General features: G+C 39.9%; 1 protein-coding gene across 8 annotated transcripts in view; it reads right to left on the reverse strand.

Moving 5' to 3' along the window:
* Positions 1 to 23114, reverse strand: part of DPF3 (double PHD fingers 3) — a 180433-nt gene that overhangs the window by 40581 nt on the left and 116738 nt on the right. For 3 of the 8 annotated variants that reach the window (XR_011679230.1, XM_071427224.1, XM_071427223.1), the window contains exons 5-9: positions 19598 to 19693; positions 18542 to 18580; positions 14880 to 14958; positions 14534 to 14575; positions 5344 to 5481 (exon numbers count right to left, since the gene is read on the reverse strand). Coding sequence is in view for 5 of the 8 variants with exons in the window: in XM_071427224.1 (XP_071283325.1) it covers positions 5344 to 5481; positions 14534 to 14575; positions 14880 to 14958; positions 18542 to 18580; positions 19598 to 19693 (394 nt within the window). In the remaining 3 variants the exon portion in view is untranslated. The remainder of the gene's footprint in view (positions 1 to 5343; positions 5482 to 14533; positions 14576 to 14879; positions 14959 to 18541; positions 18581 to 19597; positions 19694 to 23114) is intronic. The other 5 variants (XR_011679231.1, XM_071427226.1, XR_011679232.1 and 2 more) reach the window with 3 other exon arrangements.

Here is a 23114-nt window from a genome sequence, read left to right on the forward strand (position 1 = left end):
CAGCAACTGATTTGATTCAGTAGATTTAGAGAATCAGTGTTCCTCCACCTTAAGGCAGCATTTAATAGAATTTCTGTGCACTGACCTTATAGAGTCTTCTGCAGGAACTCCTAAAGCATCAGCCAAAAGCCCACTGCTAGGAGTAAAACATTGTAATTGTCTCGTGCCTCATGAGCACTAGAGTAGGAGATACAGAGTAGGCAGACAAAAGAGTCTGACATCTTAACAATATGGATTTCCTGACTTTAAGGGGTACCTCTGTAGAGACTTGGCGCCTGGCCACTGAAGCACATTCCCATCAGCTAAGGGAAAAATATATCCCACTTCAAGAAGGTATTATAATGCCCAATATACAGCCCCATCTGGCAGCATCCCTCAATATTCAGGTGAGAATGGCCAGAGCCGTGAATTAGGTCCCTGCAACATCTTGTAGGCTTTTATCTGGAAATTACTCACTGGAGGAGTGTGAGAAGGTAGAGAGCACCTATTCAGTTCAAATTCAGTCAAAGCATTTGGATTTTACTTGGTTCAAATTCTACATGGAGAAGGAAAAAAATAAGGCAGAAAAAGCAGGGAGATAGAAAAAGGAAAAAAACCCTACAAATACATTAATGATGTATTTGTACAAATACATTAATCCTAAATCGAGAGCTGATGTGCTGTTGAGGCAACACATGTGTTTCAAAAACCAATTAGTCAGGTTGGAAATATTTTCCCACAAACTACTGAGAAGCACTCGGTGCTTCTCTTCAATGACAGTTGCACATCAACAGCAATATTTTAGTCCTTGTCCAGGCAGTATAGAAAAGAAACACCAAATTACTGAAACAACCACCCCATGACTCCAATCAAAACAAACAAACAAAAAAGTGGGTTGCAGATTAGCTCTCCGTCGACATAGGAGATGATTTTGGGATTTTCCACTATGCCATAACTCTAAACAACTGATCTATTTTTTTAACTCAGTGTCGCAAAATACCCTCACAAAAGTCTCAGTGATTTACAGCTGCAAAAAGGATTTAAGGAAAATCTTTACACAGTTCAAACACTCCAATCATTACTGTTTCTTTTAGCATTTTGAGTGTTTTTCCTTATGAAAATAAACTCTGAAAAGAGAAAAAAAACCAAACAGATTAAATGACTAAGAAGTTAACTCAAGGTAATGTACATATTTTCACTGAAAAGCACCTGCTGCAGGGTATCTTGTTGCAAGGTGGGCATTGACGCATCCTTCCATTCAGAAGTAGCTCCCACCATGGCCCCAGCAAGGATCAGCACTGAGGCAGGGAAAAGTAGGCCTGATGTAGCTTTTCAAATTGATGCTGCTTGTGGAGAGGAACAAACAGCTCGCCTCCAACTGAGGGGCTGACTCTCCTCATTTATTCATGGCCAGCCCCCTGCCTGGATGGAAATAAAAATGTTTCAAAGATGACTGTGTGGGGGAGCTGGAGGACAGCTTGGAGGCACACTGAGGTTAGCACATTAATTTTTTATCTCTGGAGACTGGGTATCCAATTATGCTTAGAGTACACAAACAACTTTGGCTGGTCTCTCCAGTAGAGATTTATCCACATAATAAAATCTGTGATGGAACTGGGCACAACAGGCTGATGCCATGAAATAGTGTACACAGGTGGTTTGCAGGGCAGATGCTTAAGCTAGCAGAGTGGCAGGAGGGCACAGGAATGCATTTTCCTTAACTACATGTATTGCACAATGGATCAACCTGGACTCAGCACAATGTACTTCATTTAGGATTGTCATTGGCCAGAGTGCTTGTGGGCATAAGATGCTGTTCAGTTGCTGCTCCTGCACAGCTGCCTGCAATCAACATTTCACACAGCAAAATGCCACTGAGAACTCTTCTCCTTTAAAGGAGAGGAAGTTTTTCTCCATGTAGACACACTATCCTATTCTCCCAGGAATTAAGAAAGAGCATTTATACTAGTACACTCATTCACAGAGACATTTCAATAGATAGAAGTCTAATGTAATTCCTATATCAGAAGTGCCTCAAAATTTGTGAGCACCAGCTGCCCCCAGAGCTGGACTGTACCCATGGAGAGAGATGGAATAAAACAGCAGGTGTTTTGTGGCAGGCTTGGATGCACCCTGGGCTCACAAATCTCACGGTCTCGGTGCCAACATGTAGAGGAAAAGCCAGCAGAGAAAAAGTCTGAAAATGGTGTGGAATCATTTATTTTTTCAGTGGAGTTGAGGAAATGGGAGGTTGACTTTTTAAAGGGTTTTCTGTAATTTCCTTTTCACAGTTCAATACTCAGGTAACAAAATCAGAGAGTAGGTCAGAAATAAATGTTTGCATAGGCAGAGGCAAGACTAGATACCAAGGAAGGGCTGTTTATTTGTGTCAAAAGGCTAGATAAAGCATAAAAAGCAGGCCACTAAAGCTCAAACAAATCACAGGCTAGGGTGTTGACTGTTGAACTATCTTTCATGTTGTAACAGGTAATCTATATGTGAGAAAAAACAGAAGGAGACAGAGATGTAAAGAGATGTAAACAGACAAACCTTCTACACAGTCGAGGACAGTGAGATGTGCCAAGGAGGTGAGATGTGGGACTTGGGCCAGTCCCAGTTCTTTGATGCTCACCTATTCAATGGGTCTCAGTTTTAGGTAGGTTCCTCCTATCTACATCTCTTTTCCAATCTCTGGATAATTTTCTGACCTCCTCAAATTGGTCTGTGCATGAAATAGAGGGGACTGAATATGCAGAAAGACAAGAGGCTTTCAGGTCTTGATCTGGCAGCAGTTAGGGCACCAACAGTTGAATCCCGCAGAAGCCCTGCTCCCTCCTGCATCACCAAGGCTGCTGTTACTGCAGGTTCTGCAAGGAGTGGAAGCTGCAGAGGAGACGAGGGTACAGAGGAAGGAAGTTCATGCTGCAGCCACCCACCTGAACTTTACTGACCTGGTGCTCACCTCCCAGGGCACAACAAATTCCAAATGGCCGCTTCGATTTGCCCTGCCTCTTCTAAATCAGGCTGCTCGTATCTCTAACACACTGCTCAGCAAATAACCAGATCCTACTCTACACCATATCTCTGGTCCTCCTGCTCAGTGGGTTGCAGATTAGCTGTTTGGATTAACATCCCCCTGCCTTCCCTCCCTCCCACCTACCCCACCCCCCAAGCCCATGCAGAGAGGACTCTTGAAGCTCGAGACCTACGATGCCGCAGACCTGTCAAATCTAATTCATAACACATGCCTAGCAGTTCTTAGGGGAGAGGAAGGATCTGATGCTCTGGCTCCCCACCATCCCCCTGTACAAGGGGACCATTTAATGACTGCACATTAGCAATGTGGACAATTAGCATTCACATGGAAGATAAATGGCAGCATAAATTAAATATTGCCAAGTAGAAGTGCAAAGATGCAAGATCTGAGCTCAAGGCTCTAAACAAACAAACAGGCAAAAAGGGAACAAACAGCCACTGTGACAGCTCAGCCATTTGGGACAGTTACCTTCCAGCATCTGGGACTTTCCCCAAGGCTGATCTGCACATTTGCATGGCTGTTGCCCATAGCTCACTGGCTCCTGGCTGGTTAGTCTTTCCACTCAGGAATCTGGGCATCAGAGAGGTTTATTCCAATGGTTCTAAATTTCTGCCCGCTTGTGGATCTGTGCATCAGCAGCTTCCCTTTGCCACATGCTCTGGGGGAACACAAGCCCAAGCAGCTGTCATGCTACTCTTTCCCGCAGTGTAGAATGCACCTTTTTTATCATGGGCCAAAGTCAGCTGCTCCTAACCTTACCATAGCTCTTCTAGGTCTTCTTGTTAACTTCTATCATTTATTAAGCACCAGATACAAGGACTGAGACCCCTTGGCACCTATGTCAAGCTGAATTCAGGGTATAGGACACTACCTTTCTTTTTTTGGGCATCTATTGCAAAACCATTGTCAATATTAATTCAAAACAGATTTGCAATATTCCTCTCAGGTATGTAACTATTACTGACTACTCCAGGCACAAGAAAAAACAACCAACCAACTAAAAAAAAAACCCCAAAATGGATGTAAATGCTAAGTAAACAAAAGCTGCTGGGTGAACACTGACGTTCCCCTGCCTGCCCAAGCAGTCACTCTTAGTGCATTGACAGCTCAAGTTTATCAACAGCTGGAGGAGTCAAAATTACTTTTACTGTGAATCTACCAAACATGTGAATAACTAAAAGGTAGAGCATAAAAGTGACAGAAACATAGAGCTTGCCAAATGGGATCACACTAAACAGTCCTTCAAGCTCAGACAGTGGCTAGCAGCAGATGCTTTGGAGGAAGGAACCCCCCTCCCACACTTCCCTGGGGACAATTATCAATTATACCACTTAGAAAAAAAATGTTTTCCTACTTCCATATTTCTTGCAGTTCTTAAGGTATTAGAAGGTGTTTTCCTGCATATTTTTCCCTGTAAGCATTTTATTGCTTTATTACTTTGAACAAAAATAACACAGATCATATGCTGATCCAAAAGAACTTTTTGAAAGTGAACAAAGCTATCTACACAAATTCCAAGGTCACAGCAAACATCACATAGTATATAAAACTGAGAAACAGGGGATTAGAGACTTGTAAAAATCAGTAATAGAACACAGTATCCTTGACTTCCTGTTGTGTGCCTAAGGAGCACAGAAGGGACAGTCAAACAGGGTCATGGACCTTATGCTCACACTGAGCATATGTGATTCATCACAGAAAGATTTGGACCACTTAGATCTCTTTTAGTGTTGTACCAGTGTGGGAAATTGAGGCACATTCTCCTTTCACGTTCCTGCTCTCCTCCTTGCAAACCAGTACTGATGTGTTTTCATAGCTTTTATCAAACCATAACTAAGGAGCAGTTTTTGGCAAAGTGGAGGGTAAGCTGTTTATGCAGCAGGTGAAGGTATAAGGGAGAAAGGTGGTTATTTTCATACTGAAAAACTGAGACATTGATAAATATCTTATTTAAAGGCAAAACAAAGGCAGCCCCCTGAAACGACTGGATGTGTATTTCTTCAGCATCCTTACTAAGAACCTCTGGGAGGCTGCTTGATGATGGGCAGCTTGGCCATCTCTTCTTTTCCCCCCTCTCCTTGCCACCTCCTCCCCACAGGAGCAGTAATGGAAAAGTGACTTGCCGCAGAGATAATGCTGGGTTTGAAATGAATTCCTGACTAGCTGAGCCAGCACCCGTGTGAGCTGTGGCTGATTAGCTCCAAGCATCCACATCCCAATCACTCACAACTGAGCTAGGCAATAACATCAACCTCCCCAAGGCAAAGACAGGTTGGAGATAACAGCCCTGAAAAGGATCTCAAAGGCAAAGGGAAGATCCTACTCACGTTTGTGGTTTTCATTTCGGTGGACGGGGGAAGAGCGGGTCTCCTGCTCACGGGCTTCATCACCCTCTTCACTGGCGAGGTGGGTGTGAGCATAGTGGTAGCTTAGCCCAGGCCTGTTCTTGTAACGTTTGCCACAGACTGGATGGAAAGGAGATATGAGGAAGGGGAAGAGAGAATGGAAACATCAGTGTGATCTACAACCACAGCAGCATCCTCTCAAATAATGCTCCCTTTCCCCTGAGAACAGCACCATGCACTCCATGCACCTGCCCAAAATCCTTCCAGCCAGCACTGGTGAAAGGTGACAGAGGCAGCCCTGCAGCTGCACGTCTCCAAACAAGCTTTCTTCCCACCGTGCTGCCAGAAGTCCTTCTCACAGGCCTAGGCAAATGGATTCAGTCCCTGCAGATCACAGAGCCCTAATCCTCTCTGCTAAGATTACTAACAAGACTGCACATAAAATTAAATGAAATGCCAGTTCCAGTGGTGGTGCTGCACAGTGCACAGCAATGGGAACAAGACTGAGAAGAAACAACATCATTTTCTTCATTACTGATCTCTGAAAAAAGGAAACAGCTGTGATTTTTTTAAAGGCTTTCTCTAAGAGGTTAATAAATAGCTTTATTCACAGATTCCTAGTTAAGACAAGTAGATAGAAATCATCCACAGATTCTTGCTAAAAAACATGTGGTAGTGATACTTATTTGCCCAGGTAAACTCCAATGAACAATGCAATATATGACAGAGAATACTGCTTCTGAACTTTCATTTATTGTACGATTAAGTCAACAGATATTAAGGACAGAATCAAACAGCTTGGGGTGATGAAAGGTCTACACTTTCACAGAGAGCTTAGCAAGGGCAGGCAACATCACAAGATTCATTAGATATGAATTGATTTTCTATAAAGTTTTTAATTCATGTTATCGTCTCAAAAATTTATCACTTTCCATCTTCAAAGCATTTTTTGAATGTTTATTTTCTTTTATACAGCTATTTTGCCTACCAAATACAAATATTGCCATTTTAAAAGACTAGAAAACAAAGACAAAAAGTTTAGTGCCCTTCTTGCAATTTTTTCCTCCCAGAGACTTTTTCAGTCACCTTAATTAACCTCAAGGATTTCACACAGGAATAAATGTCATGTCCAGCAGTCTGTCCTGCATTGTGACCATCCACTCCTAAAAGCTTAAGTTGGCCCCAATACGTATCCTGCAACATATACAGATACTTACTTCCCATTCTCCAGACACCTGAGTCTGGGAATGTCAAAGACTCCACAAATAAATTTTTTAAAAATTAAAAAAAAACCAAAACAACCACACAACAACCACCCTCATCCCATTTATTCATTTATGTATACATAAAATTTAAAATTTTATTCCTTTCTGCTACTACTCAGAAAACACCAGCTGATGTTCTGCCTTTTGGAACAGATTATAAAAAACTGTAAATAAAAGCTTATTACAATAATATATTTCATTCTTAATCTCTTCTGATTTACAAACTCCCTCAAGGCAAATGCTTTTCTTTATTAGAAACATGTAAAACAAGCTCATGATACATATGAGTGATCTGGAATATTAGATACTTTTTCCCAGTTTTCTTCATCATGCAAGGTGATGATCACAGAATCATCAAACAAGACAGAAGTTTCTTGGAAGTGCAATATGTCCTGTCCTCAGTCACAGATTTTTTAAGTCTTTGAATGGCCTTGATTTAGAAATGAGACCTCCTGCAGGAGGGAAGAGGCAATATTGAGAGAACTAAAATACTTATATAGATATGCACATCCATTCTTTGAAGCATCTGCCTTCATTTTTCATATGTAAACCTAACAGAATTGCCAGACATTTTGAAGAACTAGACTGTTGTTAGATGCATGCTCTCCACAAAACATCAGTTCAGACTCCCTCTTCTAGTACCATCCTTGTTTTCTTCCAGTGCATTCTGGAGAGGGAAACTACTTCTCCTTCTCTGTGGTCCTGCAGGGCAAAGGACAAGCAGTGGAACAGATGCTGAACAAGAGTCAAAACAACAAGATATCAGCAGTTCTGTGTGACTTTCCCCATATTTGGAATAGTGGAAAAGCATAACACTTAAGTAATCATCAACCCAGAAAGAGCTCACTGCTTAAATTCTTTTATAATGGTAACCTCCTCTAATTCCATAAATGTTGCAGCTTTATTTAGAATGGAGAAAGAGATTTACATTTCTAGCAGATTGACCATCTGCTAGATGATCTGGATCGGCTCATCAAGTATCCTACTCTATCCCACTTACTTTTATGTGTTTGAAGAAGAATGCTAAAAAATAATTCTATTCCTATGAATTACCAATACTGCTCAAAGACTTCTGTCAAATTATTTCCAGGACACTATCAGGTGATCAGTGCACAAAAGGAGATTTGCATTCCCTGCAGCAAGTCCCAAAATGATGGCGTTTACTCCATTCATTACAGAATCCTGCAGGGATTTTAGCTATGGTGTTAAGGATGACATAGGAAATCAGATGGGTCTGCAGACTCGTCCTTCTTCAGCAAAAAAGTATCAGCTCACCAGGAAAAAGCAAGTATCAATATAAGCTGAGTCAGTAGTAATTCTGCAGCTGAGTCCTTTCCATTGTGAGGACTTACAGGTGGCCTTCAAGGGTGACAGCAATCTCTGACATGCCTTGTGAGAAATTGATTTGAAGGACTTCATAACCAGAGCTGAGGCAAATAAATCTGGTTTACATTGTCCTAGCAGATCCTTTGTAGGACCAAAGATTTGCAGTTCCAGCAGCCTTTGTTCTTGGTGTCTAGATTTTTCCATTTTTCAAATTCACTTTGTGCCATAAAAGAGTCCGAAGCAATGCCATGAGCTGAAACTGCAGAGATTTCATGTTCCTCAAACAAATCTGACTTTTGCAGAGGGAAAAGGGTCATGATATTAGTCAGGCAAAAGAAGCATTGGCTGCAGTGAGACTTTGCTAGAATGGAAGCTAAATCAAAACTTCATGGATTCTCCAACAGATTGAATCTTCCTGAATTCACCCAAATCTCTTATTTTCCAGGTAAGAGCACATTTTATTAATCTACTGTATCACTGTGCTAAGAAGTAGTTTCTATAAAAGGGTGATCATTAATAAACACTTAGCTCTTATATAACTCTTCCCACTGCAGACTGGCTTTTCAAACATTAATTAATCTTCCTCCACATTCCTGGGTGGGAAATACTATTCTCATTTCAGTTCTGAAAAAAGAGAACCGCAGAGGGGCTGAGTTGCCCACACAGTGATCTTTTTTCATTACCAGGACTGGAATGCATGAGTTCCAGCATCCACACCGGTGCTTACACCACATCTTTCTCATTCTTAGAGCTGACAAAAGCGTAATGAGAACTGGTTCTCCCAGTCTGAGATGCATGCTGTTGATTAGTTTTTAACACTATGCAGCTCACACATAGCAAGTGAGAGTGTGCCTTTCATAAACTTTGTCCTGTGGCCTTCCTTTCAGCAGCTTTGACTTTTTTATCTTCAATTTCCCTTGCTGGATAGGCTCGTCATCCTTGCATGTGGTAGATTTCATCCTGAATCTCAACACTGGGAAGTTGACTTGATCTTTAATTAGGTGGCCAAGCTCAATAAAAACAGTGGGAGTTTGTAGAACATAACCCACTCCAAATCCTCCTGCATTCAAAGGATATATTGTTGCTATGAGCTGATGTGAATGCTGCCTTAGGAACAAGCTGGGTAAGTAAGCAGCAATTCAGCAGTGCAGACCAAATGTCACAAATGGGGAAGAGGGAGAGATTTTTTTTATGAGGCCACCAAACATTCTCCTATGATAAACCTTACTTTCCTTCAAATTTGAAGACTGATATTAAGATGTTGCACAACTACATTATGGGGGGGAAAACAGTATAATTGCAAGCATTGAGTGTTTCACAAAAGAGACCTCTCTTCTATGTTCTGGACTGTAGCACCCTGCAATTCATTGGATAAGCAAATTCTCGCTCTGTTTATATTTCTCAATGATTAAAATTAATATAAAATACTTCCCCTGTTAAAAAGGGGATTTGAAACCTATGACTTAAAAGATTTCCTCATCAAATATCTAATGGCTGTGTTGCTGTCATTTTGAAATAGTTACACATTTGGTCCTTGGCAGCCTGTGATCTGTGTTCCAGCCAGCTCTCCACATACATTTTGCACAATCTGTCACCAGTATGAGACAGAAGGAAACATTCCATGTTTCCAGTGGAAACAGGAAACTGGAGGAGTACATGCTGGGGTTTTTTTGGGTTTGGTTTTGTTTTTTTTTTTTGGTCACTGAATTTTGTCCCCCTCATTGTCTTTCTTTGCTTTTCTCTGTTGTCTCCTGTTCCTTGTTCTCAGGTGTACTATGTCAAATACTAAATCTTGAGTTAACTTCTGGCAGGCAGCCATTTCTCAAAGTTTCTCAAAGCCATTTCTTCTGTCCTACCATTCACTCCACTCAAAAAAAAAAAAAAAAAAAGACAAAAAAATCCCCCTGTCCTTGTTTTGCACCAGTTTGGTAATATATTCTCTCCTGTTACAGTTGTGTACAAACTCTGGCACATTTAGAGATCTCAAACATTAACAATGCATTTTGACCTCCACTGATACAAAGACTTCACATTCATCCCTCTTTGCTCAGTACTACACACACTATAGTATAGTCACACTGTACACCTGTAGTATGAGAGCAGCTATTTAGCATCCCATTCCATAGGGAATTTTCTGCAGGTAGAATAGGGAGGTAAATAGTCCTTGTTTCAGTGCCCCCAGAGGACAAGTCCCAGAATCTACCTGCTGTATTAAGATCACAGTAACTCTTAACCCCAGTTCAAACCCCAAAACATGTGCAGCTCAACAATACAGCTGTGCACATTTCAATAAATGGGTTGCTAGCCAGAGCAAAGGAGAAAACAAATATTCTATATGAGCAGAAAATGTTCAACTGCCAGAGTCAATTCTGTTTCTCTTTTACCATGTGCTCTATTCAACATCTATGTTATTCAGTATTTAATTTTTTTTAATGTCCTTACCTATCTAATCTTGTCTTTTCTACCAATAATGTATTCAAAGGATGCCAAGAATAGCAGATATGGTGGGAGAGTTGTTTGTTGAGTACATCTGAACAAGCATCTTATTCTAGATCTTACTGCTTATCTATTTAGGGATTCACCAGAAAGGATAATACCAGGAGATGATTACTGAATAACCTATTAGGTCAGCCATCTCTGTGCCTCTCATGGATATATAACAGAGCAAGTTTCTTAAATACAGTTTGTAAAAGTAATTGTAAGTACAAGTAAATCTATCAACCACTCATCTTCAGAAATGCATCTCTCCTCAGAACAGCACGTTTAACTTCATTCTGGCCACTACTACTTTAAAAAGTACTTTGGAGTTTTTCCACATGAAAGAAACAAGCTTAGTAGAAGAGCTGAAGAAAACACAGCTGAAAGAAGCCCCAGTAACTGTTTACAGACATAGAAGACATTGTTATTTTCCCTCGAGAACAGTACAAGGACTGCTAGTCTTGGACTTCAGCAGAGAGAACGTAGGTAAATAACTAGAGAAACCTTAACATTAGGTTCTTGAGGGAAGAATCAGCTTCTACAGAATACTACAAGATCAGTGTCTCTGGGTACATACAATGCTGCGTTAGTCACTGATCCATCAAAAATCCTAGGAAGGTTTCAGTCAATGTTCATTTTGCACAAGGAATGGATCTGAATGTACAGTTCAGTCTCAGAAGGACTACAAAAAAAAGAATATGATATAAGTTGCTATGCTAAAATAGGAGTTTATATGGGAATAAAACTAAAAGGAGATGAGGACATATTGGTAAAAGGAAAAGAAATAATTTCTTTTAGAGGGGGGCAAGGGAATTCTTCCGTAGACAGTGGAACAGAAAACAAAGGTGGAAGTATGTACATAGTCCCATGTCTCCATGGGAACTTGAGAAGAATGAAAGCATAAAAGTGAGGAGGGGCAGCAGGAAAGTTAATTGCTTGCAGAGATTCAGCACAGACTAACTTCTCTGGCTAAAGGAAGTAGACATTTGGAATCCTGGAACTCAAGTGCCACAACTGATTGCAACTTTAAAACCAGAATACAAATTTCTAGATACAAATTCAGAGAAGGTTTTTCTTTCAAAAAAGTAGTAAGTAATATATAATAAACACTAATAAAATAGTAGAGGGATTTCTAAGAAGACTGCTCAGTAGGAATGATTCCCCAGCTGAATATTTGACAGTGAAATGGCATCAATTCTTATATTAAACATGTAGGTATTCATTTATTCATTCACTCTGTCCCTTTAAAAATGACATGCCCTGTTCATCAGGAACAGTGGTGGTGGTCTACCTTCCACTTGTTTGACATCAGAGGCTTTGCTTTGCTTTTCAAGCTCTACTTTCCACTCTTCTTTGAGGCACCTGCTGCCTTTCCTTGCCAGGTGCTCAAGCTACTTTTGGGACTGCTGTCATACAGCTGCTAAGCCATTTGGCTGTGTTACCATTTGCAGTTTATACCCATCTCCAACCAGGCTTGCCTGCCACTGTTGTAATTGAAGCCATCCCAAGGGAGCTCAAGGCACAGCACAATCCAATGCAACTGGCTGAAAATCTGACCACCAAGTTTTCTACTTGGTGATGTGATGAAACAATGCATTTCATGATTATCCTAGCAGTTTTATTGATGCTTTGATCAAATATTTTATTCTGAACTTCTACTAGAGTATATGCTCAGTAAAACCAGCTGAAGTATTTCAGAATGTTCCATTCCACAAAAGAGGCATCCAACCACCTCTTCTTAAAAACACAAGAGGACAAAATATTTTGAGCTTTGAAAACCTTTATCACATAGAAATTGCATGTTTCCAGTCAGCTTTAATATTGGGACCAAGTTTAATAGTGATGTAGGTCTGAATGCCTCTTACAGAAAAAGTCAGGTCTTTTCAGAGGTAACATTGCTATTTTCCAGCACAAGTGGCAGTGCCACTGGGCATCACACTTGCATCGTCTTACCAACACACTGCCTAGTTGTTTTCTAAAACCCCTTTATAACTGATGAGATCTGTTGATATATTCTTGTTTACCATAAATATGAACGTGTAAATATGATAAAAGGACAGAGTAGTTTTTGACCACAAATCATTTTTTGTGCTCATGCAGTTTATAAGAAAATTATTTTGGTTTAGCTGTGTTTATGCTTTCTTCTCTCTGGTCATTTTCAAAACTCAAATATCAGTATACTTGCAGAAAAAGCAACCTGGAGGCAAATTAAATAGACTGCAGAAGAAGCAAACTGTTGGCCCATTAAGCTAATTATTTATACCCATAATGCAATTGAGGGAATAATGCTTTCCCAAACAGGAAACATATACACTGTTTCACCTGCATGTTTCCATGTAAAACAAACTTATCTGCCCACAACATCTGCACAAGGAATACTGCAAACCAATTTCTAAACTACCACAATTAGATTGAGTTTTATCTATAAAAATATTCATCAAATCATTTCAAAGAAAAAATAAATCCAAGAAATCCACCCAAACAGGCTAATAGGCTAATTACTCATAATTAATGGCATGTCATGTTTGTATAGAAATTTAACAAGGGCAGGATATTCTTCAGGATGATGACATTACAACTGGGACAGTTCTTCCCTTCTTCTCTTAACTCAGATAAAAGAGTTCTGCTGTCATATAACCTTTTTATCAGCTATCTAAAATGGAAAAGGAGAAGTCACTGTGCAAAGTCTGGAGTCCAAAATTCCTTATGACTCACCCGTAACTGTAAGTTTCCTAAAAGTGAAAGGTGTCAGCCAAATGAAATAGGAAACATTTCCAACATTAAAGATAAAATTTATGCTCCAAAATGTAAGCCAAGGCAAATTCTGTCAATACAACAACGTATGAGAGTCTTGACTTCAGGCCAGATTTCTGCTGCCTGCTTTGATATCTTCAATGTTTAATCTACTCTGTGCAAATCACTACTATGCACGTTGGGAGTTCACGGTAAAATCCAAAAGCAGTGCAAGATCAGACAATATAGAGTCATCATGTTCCAAATTACTACCACTGACAAGTGTCCTTGGATTTAGAAGTATGTTCCAGAAAAGAGATGAAGAAAGATATGCATATACTGCATATACCACCAGCAAAGGAAACCGGTGGATTTCAACAAGATACATCTTGGGCTCTCACAGAATTCTTAGAAGACACTTTTTAGTTCTTCCAGTGCACTAGGACTGCTATTTAACCACAGCGTAGGTCTTCTGACTCTTCATAACTTTAAGGGCTCTTCCTCCTTGACTATGTTTTTATCATCTGTCATGTCCCCCTCATATGCAAGTCTTCTGGTTTCTGGGCACATACAGTCACCTAGTCTCACCATACAAGAATATGATTTCACATGGAATATAGTTCTTATTCACCATGTAAACTCCTTATTTCCTCACGTTTTTAAAAATCAGCAGAAAATCCCTCCAAAGATTGACACAGCAAGAGTTATTATTTTAAGGTCGGTAATGTTGCAAGATAGGCAAAAAGGGGGTTCTAGTTGTCCTCAAAACCAGCTGGTTTGGACAACAGAAGTGAAGATCTGCTATTCTCCTACTTCTAATGACTTTTTTTAGGTTACTGTCTTACAGGCTAGAAGGCACCTGGTAGCACAAATTACAATTGGATGTACGTTCTAGAATAAGCCTTAAGATGGGATATCTCAAAAATATGTGGGTAAGATAAGTGCCCTTCACAGAAACGAAGCAAAAAAGAATATCAAAAGAAGAAGGAAGGCATCAAGGACTAGACTGTAAAAAAAACCCCAAACAATTGCATAACAAATATTAGACTCCTCACTCATACTGGGACTCTGGTACCCTCCTTCAGTGTTGATGCTGGGCTCTAGTATAATTTTTCCATTCAGACAATGCCTTGCTTCACCTGAAGTCCAACTGCAAGATACCAAACAGCAGGACTGTATTCAAAGGGAATATGTATCAAAAGAAAGCATTCGAGATGTTATTTGTTTCTTAGAAGGGCTCAGCTTTTGATGATGCCACAAGACATCTGGTGAGGGATAAGACCTTCAGAATTTAGCCCAGTGAGATTTTAAAAGGACTGAAGGGAGGAGAATCACCAAATATATCAAGAGACACAACAAGGGTGAAGTACCTTTGTCGGAGATTTTTGAGTTATGCTTTTGTTTGTAACTATCTGAAACAGAGAAAGAAATAGAGGGTGAAATTTACATGGGGGAAAAGAAGACAAAAGGCAGAGAAGCCAGAAAAAGAGAAAGAAAAGATAAGAGATGATTTATTAAAGGGCAAAGGAAAGTGGAGTCTTGCCGAGAACTTAATTTTATTTCCTTCATGCAAAAACACCAAGAGCATCAGCAGCAGGTGGCAAACATGCAAGTCAGAGAGCAGCAGAATATTTTGCTGTAATATATGAAGCCCTGAGTGCACTGAGCTGGTAGGACCAGGCTGGAAGCAGAATAAGCTGTCTGGTTGCTACTTACTGTCACAAACATAGGGTTTGTCATGATCATCCTGGGAGGCAGCATCATTCCGTCTCCTGCCCCCTCCAGATCCCCGAGCCTGCAAGGACAAGAGGAATGTTAGCATTATTCCATCACCCCCCAGGTCTCCTTGCACCCCACACCCTCCTATGAAAGATGTGCAGTATAAACTAAACAAATCCTCAGCTTCCATACAGGTTTCTCAAAGTGGTCTTGACCCTCCATCTCCTAAGATGTGCTCTGTGTTAATGGACCTTGTAAAGCAATGGAGATCCTCTCCACAGATGGCTCATACTGTTCATCCATAGCAGTAGTTACTGCCAGCACATATTCAGTCGAGTATCATCACACATTCATTTGTGAAGATATTCAAATACCTTGCTGAACTGAATATGAACGAATGAATAGATGAACAGGTGTTGAAGAATATACACAAACATTAAATCAGCCAGAAAACAGGCCTCAAATAAAAGAGAGGTCAAATTATTTCCTTCAGTATTTTCAAAGGGGCATTGTTTGTGTTGCTATGTTTTGTTTTCTAGCTGAAAAGAAGTGTGTTGAAATGGCCTTCTGGGACAAAGATATTGTGGCTAATTATAAAATGGAGCTTTGGTCAGTTAGTGGAAAAGATTAGATAATGTGGCTACCTGCAATAACAGAAATTACCCAGAAATGTCTCTCTGCAGTTCTGTGTTCCTAAAATGGACCAAACTGGCAGCTATAGAAACTGAAAAACTTTGTTTCTCCACAGCACAGACTGCTCTGTCTTGAGCTCCAGGGCTGAGAGTGGAATTCAGCATCAAAACTACACAATCCTGACCCTTCTCAGCTGAGATTCCAACAAGGAAACAGCTCATATCTGCCCAGTGCTGGAGTTGTGATGTGAAACTGGGAACTGAGCCAAGGCCTTCAATTCTTTCATGTTCACTAATGTACAGTCTGTAAATGACAATAATTTTAGACTTGATCTTTGTTTGAGGAAGTGATCACAGGTGGATGGCTAAATAGTTCTTTATTAATTCTCCTAATTACTCTATTCCTGGAAAAAATGACAGAATTTCTTCTGCTGGTCCTCTTATTAAGCTGTTAATATTTCTCACTCTAGACAAGGCCACCTGACTCAAATCCTGCAAGCCTTTTCATGTGAAAATACAAAAAGGACAGAGCTTTGTTAGGTAAAGCTGAAGAAGGTGTAGAAATCCTGAGAATATTCGCACTCAGCCATAAAGGGGCCATAGAAACTTCTCTCTCCTATGAGCTTGGAACAGAACTAGCACTATTAGAAATGTGTTCCACTGGATATTTAAAGAGAAGTAATAAGGAACAGTTTTACACTGGCCTGACAAAGTCTGTTAAAACCAGGATTTATAAAAACCTAACATGTTATTTCCCTGGGATTGCTCAGGTCTAACTCTTAACACAGTCCCAAAGGAGAGACATGGATTTGCAGCTATCTGGATGGGGTAAATACTATTATGTATGACAAGGATAACTCTGCCTTCTGCAAAGACCTCTGTGCAGTCCAGCACACATGTGCAGAGCAAGATCTGTAAGGGTGAACTGAAAAGCAGTTTCACCTTAGAAATGGCCTCAGCAACAACTGTTTGGCGGAAGCTTCTTTACTGACTGTATCATGTAAAATCATCTTACTAGTCTGCACTATTTTCTCTCTGACTGCCAGCTCTTTAAACCCCCTCTGGGCAATGAAATCAATCCCAGGCTAGTTCTTTTCTTCCCTTACTACTGCTAAATGTGCTGCAAGCTGAATTTCAGTCCATGGCAGCTCCTCCACAACCCTCAACTCATCAGGGAATCTTCACATAGACAAGTGATTGGCCCTTATAAATATTTCTGCTGGTACCCAGATTAGGATCCAATTTCCCCATTTTACCAGCTGCATTGGTTTTTCAGGGGTATGAAAAAGATGTGAAGTCTTATATTTGTCACTAGTCAGTAGCTCTGACTCTATTCACACTCTGAGAACATACCTGTTGAGTAAGAAGGTAATATTTTACATAGGTACATTTCAGAATATGATACTAATTTAGGGTTTGTTTCTCAGAATTTTGCTTGTCTTACAGTCAGCTGTTCCCTTTCAAACTGTTCTCTACAGAAATGCAGGGGCACAGCATTCATGGCATGACCACGTGTCAGATACACTTTTTCATGCAATGAACACAGAGGGGAGATTTTTCAAGTCAATGACTTTCAATGGGACTTGGGTTCCTAAATGTGCTTGGTGCCTTTGAAATTGTCCCACGGGATATCCAGCTGATGAGCAGACAATCTGTGCAGGTGCATCTGCGTACATCTCATATCTCCTAGAAAACCACCCTGCCAGCTCCTACCACATTGCCCCTGTCCAGCAAAAACACTAAAAATCTCTTTCTGTAGATCTACCTCTTCAGCCTTCTGTGTCCTTCCTATGCCCCCATGATTTCATGGGCTAGCCTTGAGGGGACAGGAAACCAAGCAGCTGCCCCAGAGGCACTGAACTGAACGCCCCGTGCTTGCTGTCTGTGCTCCAGGCTGTTGAATTCAGTCATCCACAGCTGCCTTTATTCTCCTGACAGGATGCAGCAAAGACTACAAGACTTGACGTGTGAGGCCTGCACCCATGGCCCAGCAACCTTGAAGCAGCCAGAGAGAGTAGCCAAAAAGACAGATGGAGAGTTCAGGATTAAAAATAAAATCATGCTGTAGGGAAAGGAAGTGGCATGTGCAATTTGGAAAGTCCAGAGCAGTAATTCCATTGCATTAATCCTGCATTTATGCTGTTAGTCCTTCTCACTCCTCTGAATCCCCAAAGGTCACACTCCACACGATCTTGTTTCCTATGCATGTCCTTCCTCTCTTCTGCCCTCTAAAACTACCCTAACCAAGTCCTTCCTAGAAACAAAGAGCAGCCCAGGTTTCGTGTCACCTAATTTTAAATCCTTAGCCTCAATTCCCTATACTGAATCAGGCTAGAAAAGGGCTGCCTTTAGGAAACTGGCAAAGCTCTTGTGACCAGATGCAATTCAGGCTTACCAGTTTTCAACAGCTAGATAACCTGGCCACAATTTTGAAATTCTAATTTCTACTACATTTTGCTTTGGTTATTGATGCCATCAAATAAAACTAAACATTACTTGAAGTATGTGGCATTATTCAGACTTCTCTTTTTTGCACTGAAAGAAGCCAGGGCACTAGCAGAGCAGGAGTTAGTTGCAAGAAAAAAGCAAGCAATCCTGCTGCTTCTGTACTTAATAGGGGGCAAGTTCTAGGGCAGAAAATAAAATATAAATGCATGCTTCAAAATGAATGGGACATCTAGTACCGTCCAACTCCTTTCCTTAGAGTAACAGAGAAAAAATTCTGGAACATTTTCCTGAACAGGGAAGCAAAATCTTGCACGTAACACTAACTTCAGGACTTTGTTTGTACAGGTCTGGGACATATGAATACACCAAATCCCATTCTCCTGAGCAGTATATTTCTTCTATCTCTTCCCTCCCTTTCACTCACCCTATCCAGCATGTGCAATTTACATGAGAGCAACTTATTAGAAAAGAGTTGTTAGCCTGGAATATTAGTTGATTGCTACAGTCAAGCTTATGTGCATGTATTGATTCTATCTCCTGGTTTTGGTTACTGGTTCATACAAATCTTCTGAAACTTACATTTTTCTGGAAAATTTTTTTCCAGGTGGGGGTCTTTGGCTAAGAAAGAAAGAAAGAAAGAAACTGGTTCAGGTGATTTTGAGAATAAGGAAGATGATATATATACTTATCCAATTATTAAAGTGCTTTGATCTTATATTAAAGGACTTAAGCTCCAAAATAAAGAGGAGCAGAAAACTGAAACAACACAACAACCAAAGAGGAAACCAAAAGAGAGGGTCTGATGCATAAGTACATTGCAAGTATTCAATGTGGTTTCATGTCTTTTATTTAAAAACTATTATATTCTGCTCATTTGGCCTAAAATGTGGCCCTTCTTGCTTGACTTCTATAAACACATCAAAAGGTACATCTAGAGCTCCTGTGCCCCTGCAGCATCCACTGGAGCCAAAGAGAGATGAAAAAGCTCAAAATTTCTGAGACTTGTGTTCACATTTATTTAGATGCCTAGCTTACGGGCCCACAATTGAAAATGTTGATTCCATTATTTAACTGGTACCCTGATGAATTGTGAAGACATCTTAGGTAAGAGAAGGGACACAGAGTCCCCTAAGGATAAAATATTGCCCTTTTCAAGCAAATGGAAGATTTGCCATGGGCTCAAGAGAGCCAGTGTCAACCACAAAATGCTACCCTGGAGAAAGTTGCAAAACTTATTAACACTGTTCAAGTTACTTTTATTAATACTTTTTTCGCTGTCATAACTGAATTTGCTGCTTTTCTGTAATTAGTAAAGGTTTTTTTAAGGAGCATTGTAATAGCAGGATGTCATAATAGTTATTACAGTTTACATTACAATTGTAAATACAACACTAAAATAAATTTCCCCCAAATTTTTACTCTCAAAATAGTCCTTTTCTTTCACAGCAATTCACAAAAGTAAACTGAAAAAATATTAAAAATCTATTACATACGACTGAAAATTACCTATAGTGTAATCACTATCAGATATTCATGGATAAATACTTTGCATACATAATACACATGAGAAATATACACTATATTTCTGCAGAGGTTTGTTTCCCTCCTTTCCATTCCAATAAACTCTCCACTTACCCGTCCTCTAGGCCTGTTCTTTCGTTTTGGAATATCTTCTTCCAAGTCTTCTTCCTCGTTCACTTCATCTGCATTTTCATCATTTTCTAAAACCCTCTGTGGTTGAACAACAAACAGGAATGGTTAGAAGAAAAAAGGAGGACACACAAAACCAACTACTGCTCTTTACCACAGTGACTGTGGCTTATTACAGTTGATATAAAGCCAAATCAGATCCCAGTACCCGTGCTTCTCTCTACCAAAGCAAAATTTTCTCTCTTTTCCGCCCTAAGATCTCCAGGGAATTCCTACTAAAAAACTACTACTGATATCAGTCAACTATGATAAAAAGGTTCCTAAGAACAAATACTGGCAGCACTGAGCACCAATTTTCCAAGACAAAACAAATATTAGTATGCATAACTGCAGGCCCTGTCTGGGAATTTGTTTGCCTGGGCTTTTTATTTTCATTTGTTGCAATTTAAATTATTTTGTTTTCTTCTAATGTTGAGAGTGTACTTCAGGAATATAAAACCAGTGGTTTTCCCCTTGGTAGCTCACAATCTTCTCTCTTGAGCAAAAATAGAGAAAATTACTCCATATATTCCAGAATGGATCTAGAAAGCCATGTTTTGTAGGGCTTGCACCACAGGTACAACTCTAATCTGGAAGCAGAAAGTTTGTTGAATGAGAATGCTGAGGAATTACAGCTCACAAAACTGTGAGATGCCTAGGCCCAGGCAATTTCAATCTTTTAATTTGACCTATTGAAATGTAACTTCTACAGAACCAAACACAGGCTGGCTGTCCTGCATGAAAACATGTACAAGTCAGATGTCACATGGAAAAAAGCCAGACAAATCACCACAATACTAATGTGAGAAGAAGTCTCATTGACATTCCCTCAAACCCTTGGCATGTCTGCTAGAAATACAGAAGTTGGCTCCAGCCACTCCTGCCATTTATGGTGCTGCGCCATTTTGCAAGGGACTAATCTGGAATCACTAACTTACCTTTGCCATACTAACATTCATTTAAATTACAGCCACAATGCAGAGTCAAATAGTGACATCAAAGTGATAGGAATGTTCTTCAGTCTTACTGTATTTGTCCCTTCTCTCTAATTTCTACTTTAAAGCTATTTGAGAGCCAGCACATGGGGAACAGGAGAAAATCAGTCTCTTTCTCTCTTTTCCACCTACCTCAAGCACCAAATTCTGAATTTGTGGGAAAGAATACAACAGAAATTTCAACTTTCAAAAAGTCTGTATTTAGAAGATCAGTTACAAAAGTTTATTCTTACTTTATCAACTAAATTTCTAAGACTAATACTCGTCAGTGCATTTCAAACAAGTTGTAGCACATGACAAGAATCAAGTGTTTTGCTTCTTCTATTTTTGAATATCAGGAGGCTATTAATGAGCTCTGACCATCATGAACTACAATTTCACATAATACTGGAGGTACTAAATACTGAAGGGTGTAAAAGTTAAACAGGTTCCGGTTCTGCATACATTAATTGAATTCATCTTAGGACGAAGTGCTTGAAAAATGTACGTGAGGAGACTTTAAGAATGTAGGTAAGAAAATAAGCAAATTTACTGATGTGAGTTTGTATTTTTCTATTTCTTCATATCTTAAAGTATCTCAAAAAATCCCCAACAAAACAGGGGCAACCACATTGTATGTGGGAGGGAAAGAAGCTAATTTACAACAATTATACTATGCAACAGTTAAGAGAAATATTACAAACCACTTTCTTCCCATAAAATTGAAGCATCAATTTAGGAAAGAGATAATATGTAACCAAGTGTGAATTTGGTGACAATGCCAGAGTAATTACTTTAATCCTTGATAGAAGGGGCATAACCTTTCTGCTTCATGGTCAGAAGGCTACTCTAACTCTTCTCAAACTCTCTTCTCCATCAACCAATGGAGATACACATTCAATACCAATTTACTGCAGGGTAAAATTCTCAATCATGTTACATACCAACTGTACTGCAGGTCCCAATACCTGCATCTGTTTAGCAGGGGGAACCCTTATATGTTTTAACAGAGTAACTTTTCTTTTCCTATTATGTCTTTTTAAAAGTTTCCCAGCCCTAGGTAATTAGGTGCAGCCAAGCACCAAGTTGTCTTCTCCTGACAGATACTGTGAATTTGGGAGGGTGGCAAGTGGCTGGGTCTGAGGTGGGAATTACAATGATATCTATCCCACCTGCTCACTCACCACCATTGAGGCTGGGCCCTTTAGAGTTACAGCACAGACAAGTACACAAAGGAACAAAGGAGAGATTTGCAATCTCTTATTTGTCATACCGATGAAGGCACTGATTGTGATTTTCATCTGGCACAGTCTAGCTGCCAGGTGCCAAAGTACATACTGAAAGCTGCCTACTAGCGAAGGCTTTGGCAATCATTGTTCTACAGACTGAATCCAGATAAGCTATGCTAGCATAAAATAAAGCAGCAAGACATGCCTTTTGCATCTGTTCTGATGAAACTAGCATCCAGTTGACAGGTCACAGCTACAGCAGTTTAGCTGAAAATCTGTTCTGGTTTTTTTGCACTGTTCTGCAATGCCTGGATTTATGTCACTTCCACCATCTCTGAGGTCTCTTTCCTCAGACTGCTACTGGGGATCATTTGGGAGCTCAGATCACACAGCAACATTCAAAGGCACTTGTCAATTTCATAAGGATGCTGCACCATGACTTCTTGTGACCTTGAAAGCAGGTAAAAACAGACCTTTGGTAAGAGCTCTCAGCTTCATAGACCCAGATATACTACTGAAGAAGCAAACACAGAGCAGGGCTCATGCCAAGCTTTTCCCCTTTCCATGAGCATGGCATGCTTCCTCTTTGATGGTGCTCTTTTGCCAGTGCAACTGGGAATGGGAGACCCAATTGTGCTGCCCTTGCCTGTACAAAATTTCTATACAAATAGAGCAGTAGGACTGAACTCCAGGCAATACAGATCTGATGTTTATGTTTTTCTGCTTCATTTTGCATGGGACTGACCCCTCAAATTTTTACTACTTTTAGGTATAGATGCAACATTTTGTATCTCACCCAAAATTACCAAATTTGACACAGTGCTAATAACTCTCACTAAAAATCCCTAAAAAGACTCATGACACAATGGTGTTTTAGCATCAGGAAAGATGTGCTGCTGTTGGACAGGCCCACTTTCCTAGTGATTTAAGATGTTTTAAAAGTGCCATATACAAGAACCCTTTATACTAGCTGAATTCCTTCTTTAACAAACCTACAATTGTGTTTTGGCTTTTAATTGTTGAAGGATTAAATTAAATCCTGACAATTTTTATAACCATAATGCATGTGAAAAGGCAATATTTCTCATACTGCCTAACTAATAATAATTGAAATATTTAAGATTACAATCTTGTTTTAGATATTTGTTTTTCTTTAATACCTCCAGAAGGCCACGTACTATTAAAAAAAAAAAAAACCAGGCAAGGCAATGACATGTTTTAATCTACAGCAGTTGTGAATCCAAATTGAAATCCATGAAA

Source organism: Agelaius tricolor, unplaced genomic scaffold (assembly GCF_023055355.1).
Source record: "Agelaius tricolor isolate 1412-34295 unplaced genomic scaffold, bAgeTri1.0.p SCAF_5, whole genome shotgun sequence".
NCBI lineage: Eukaryota > Metazoa > Chordata > Aves > Passeriformes > Icteridae > Agelaius > Agelaius tricolor.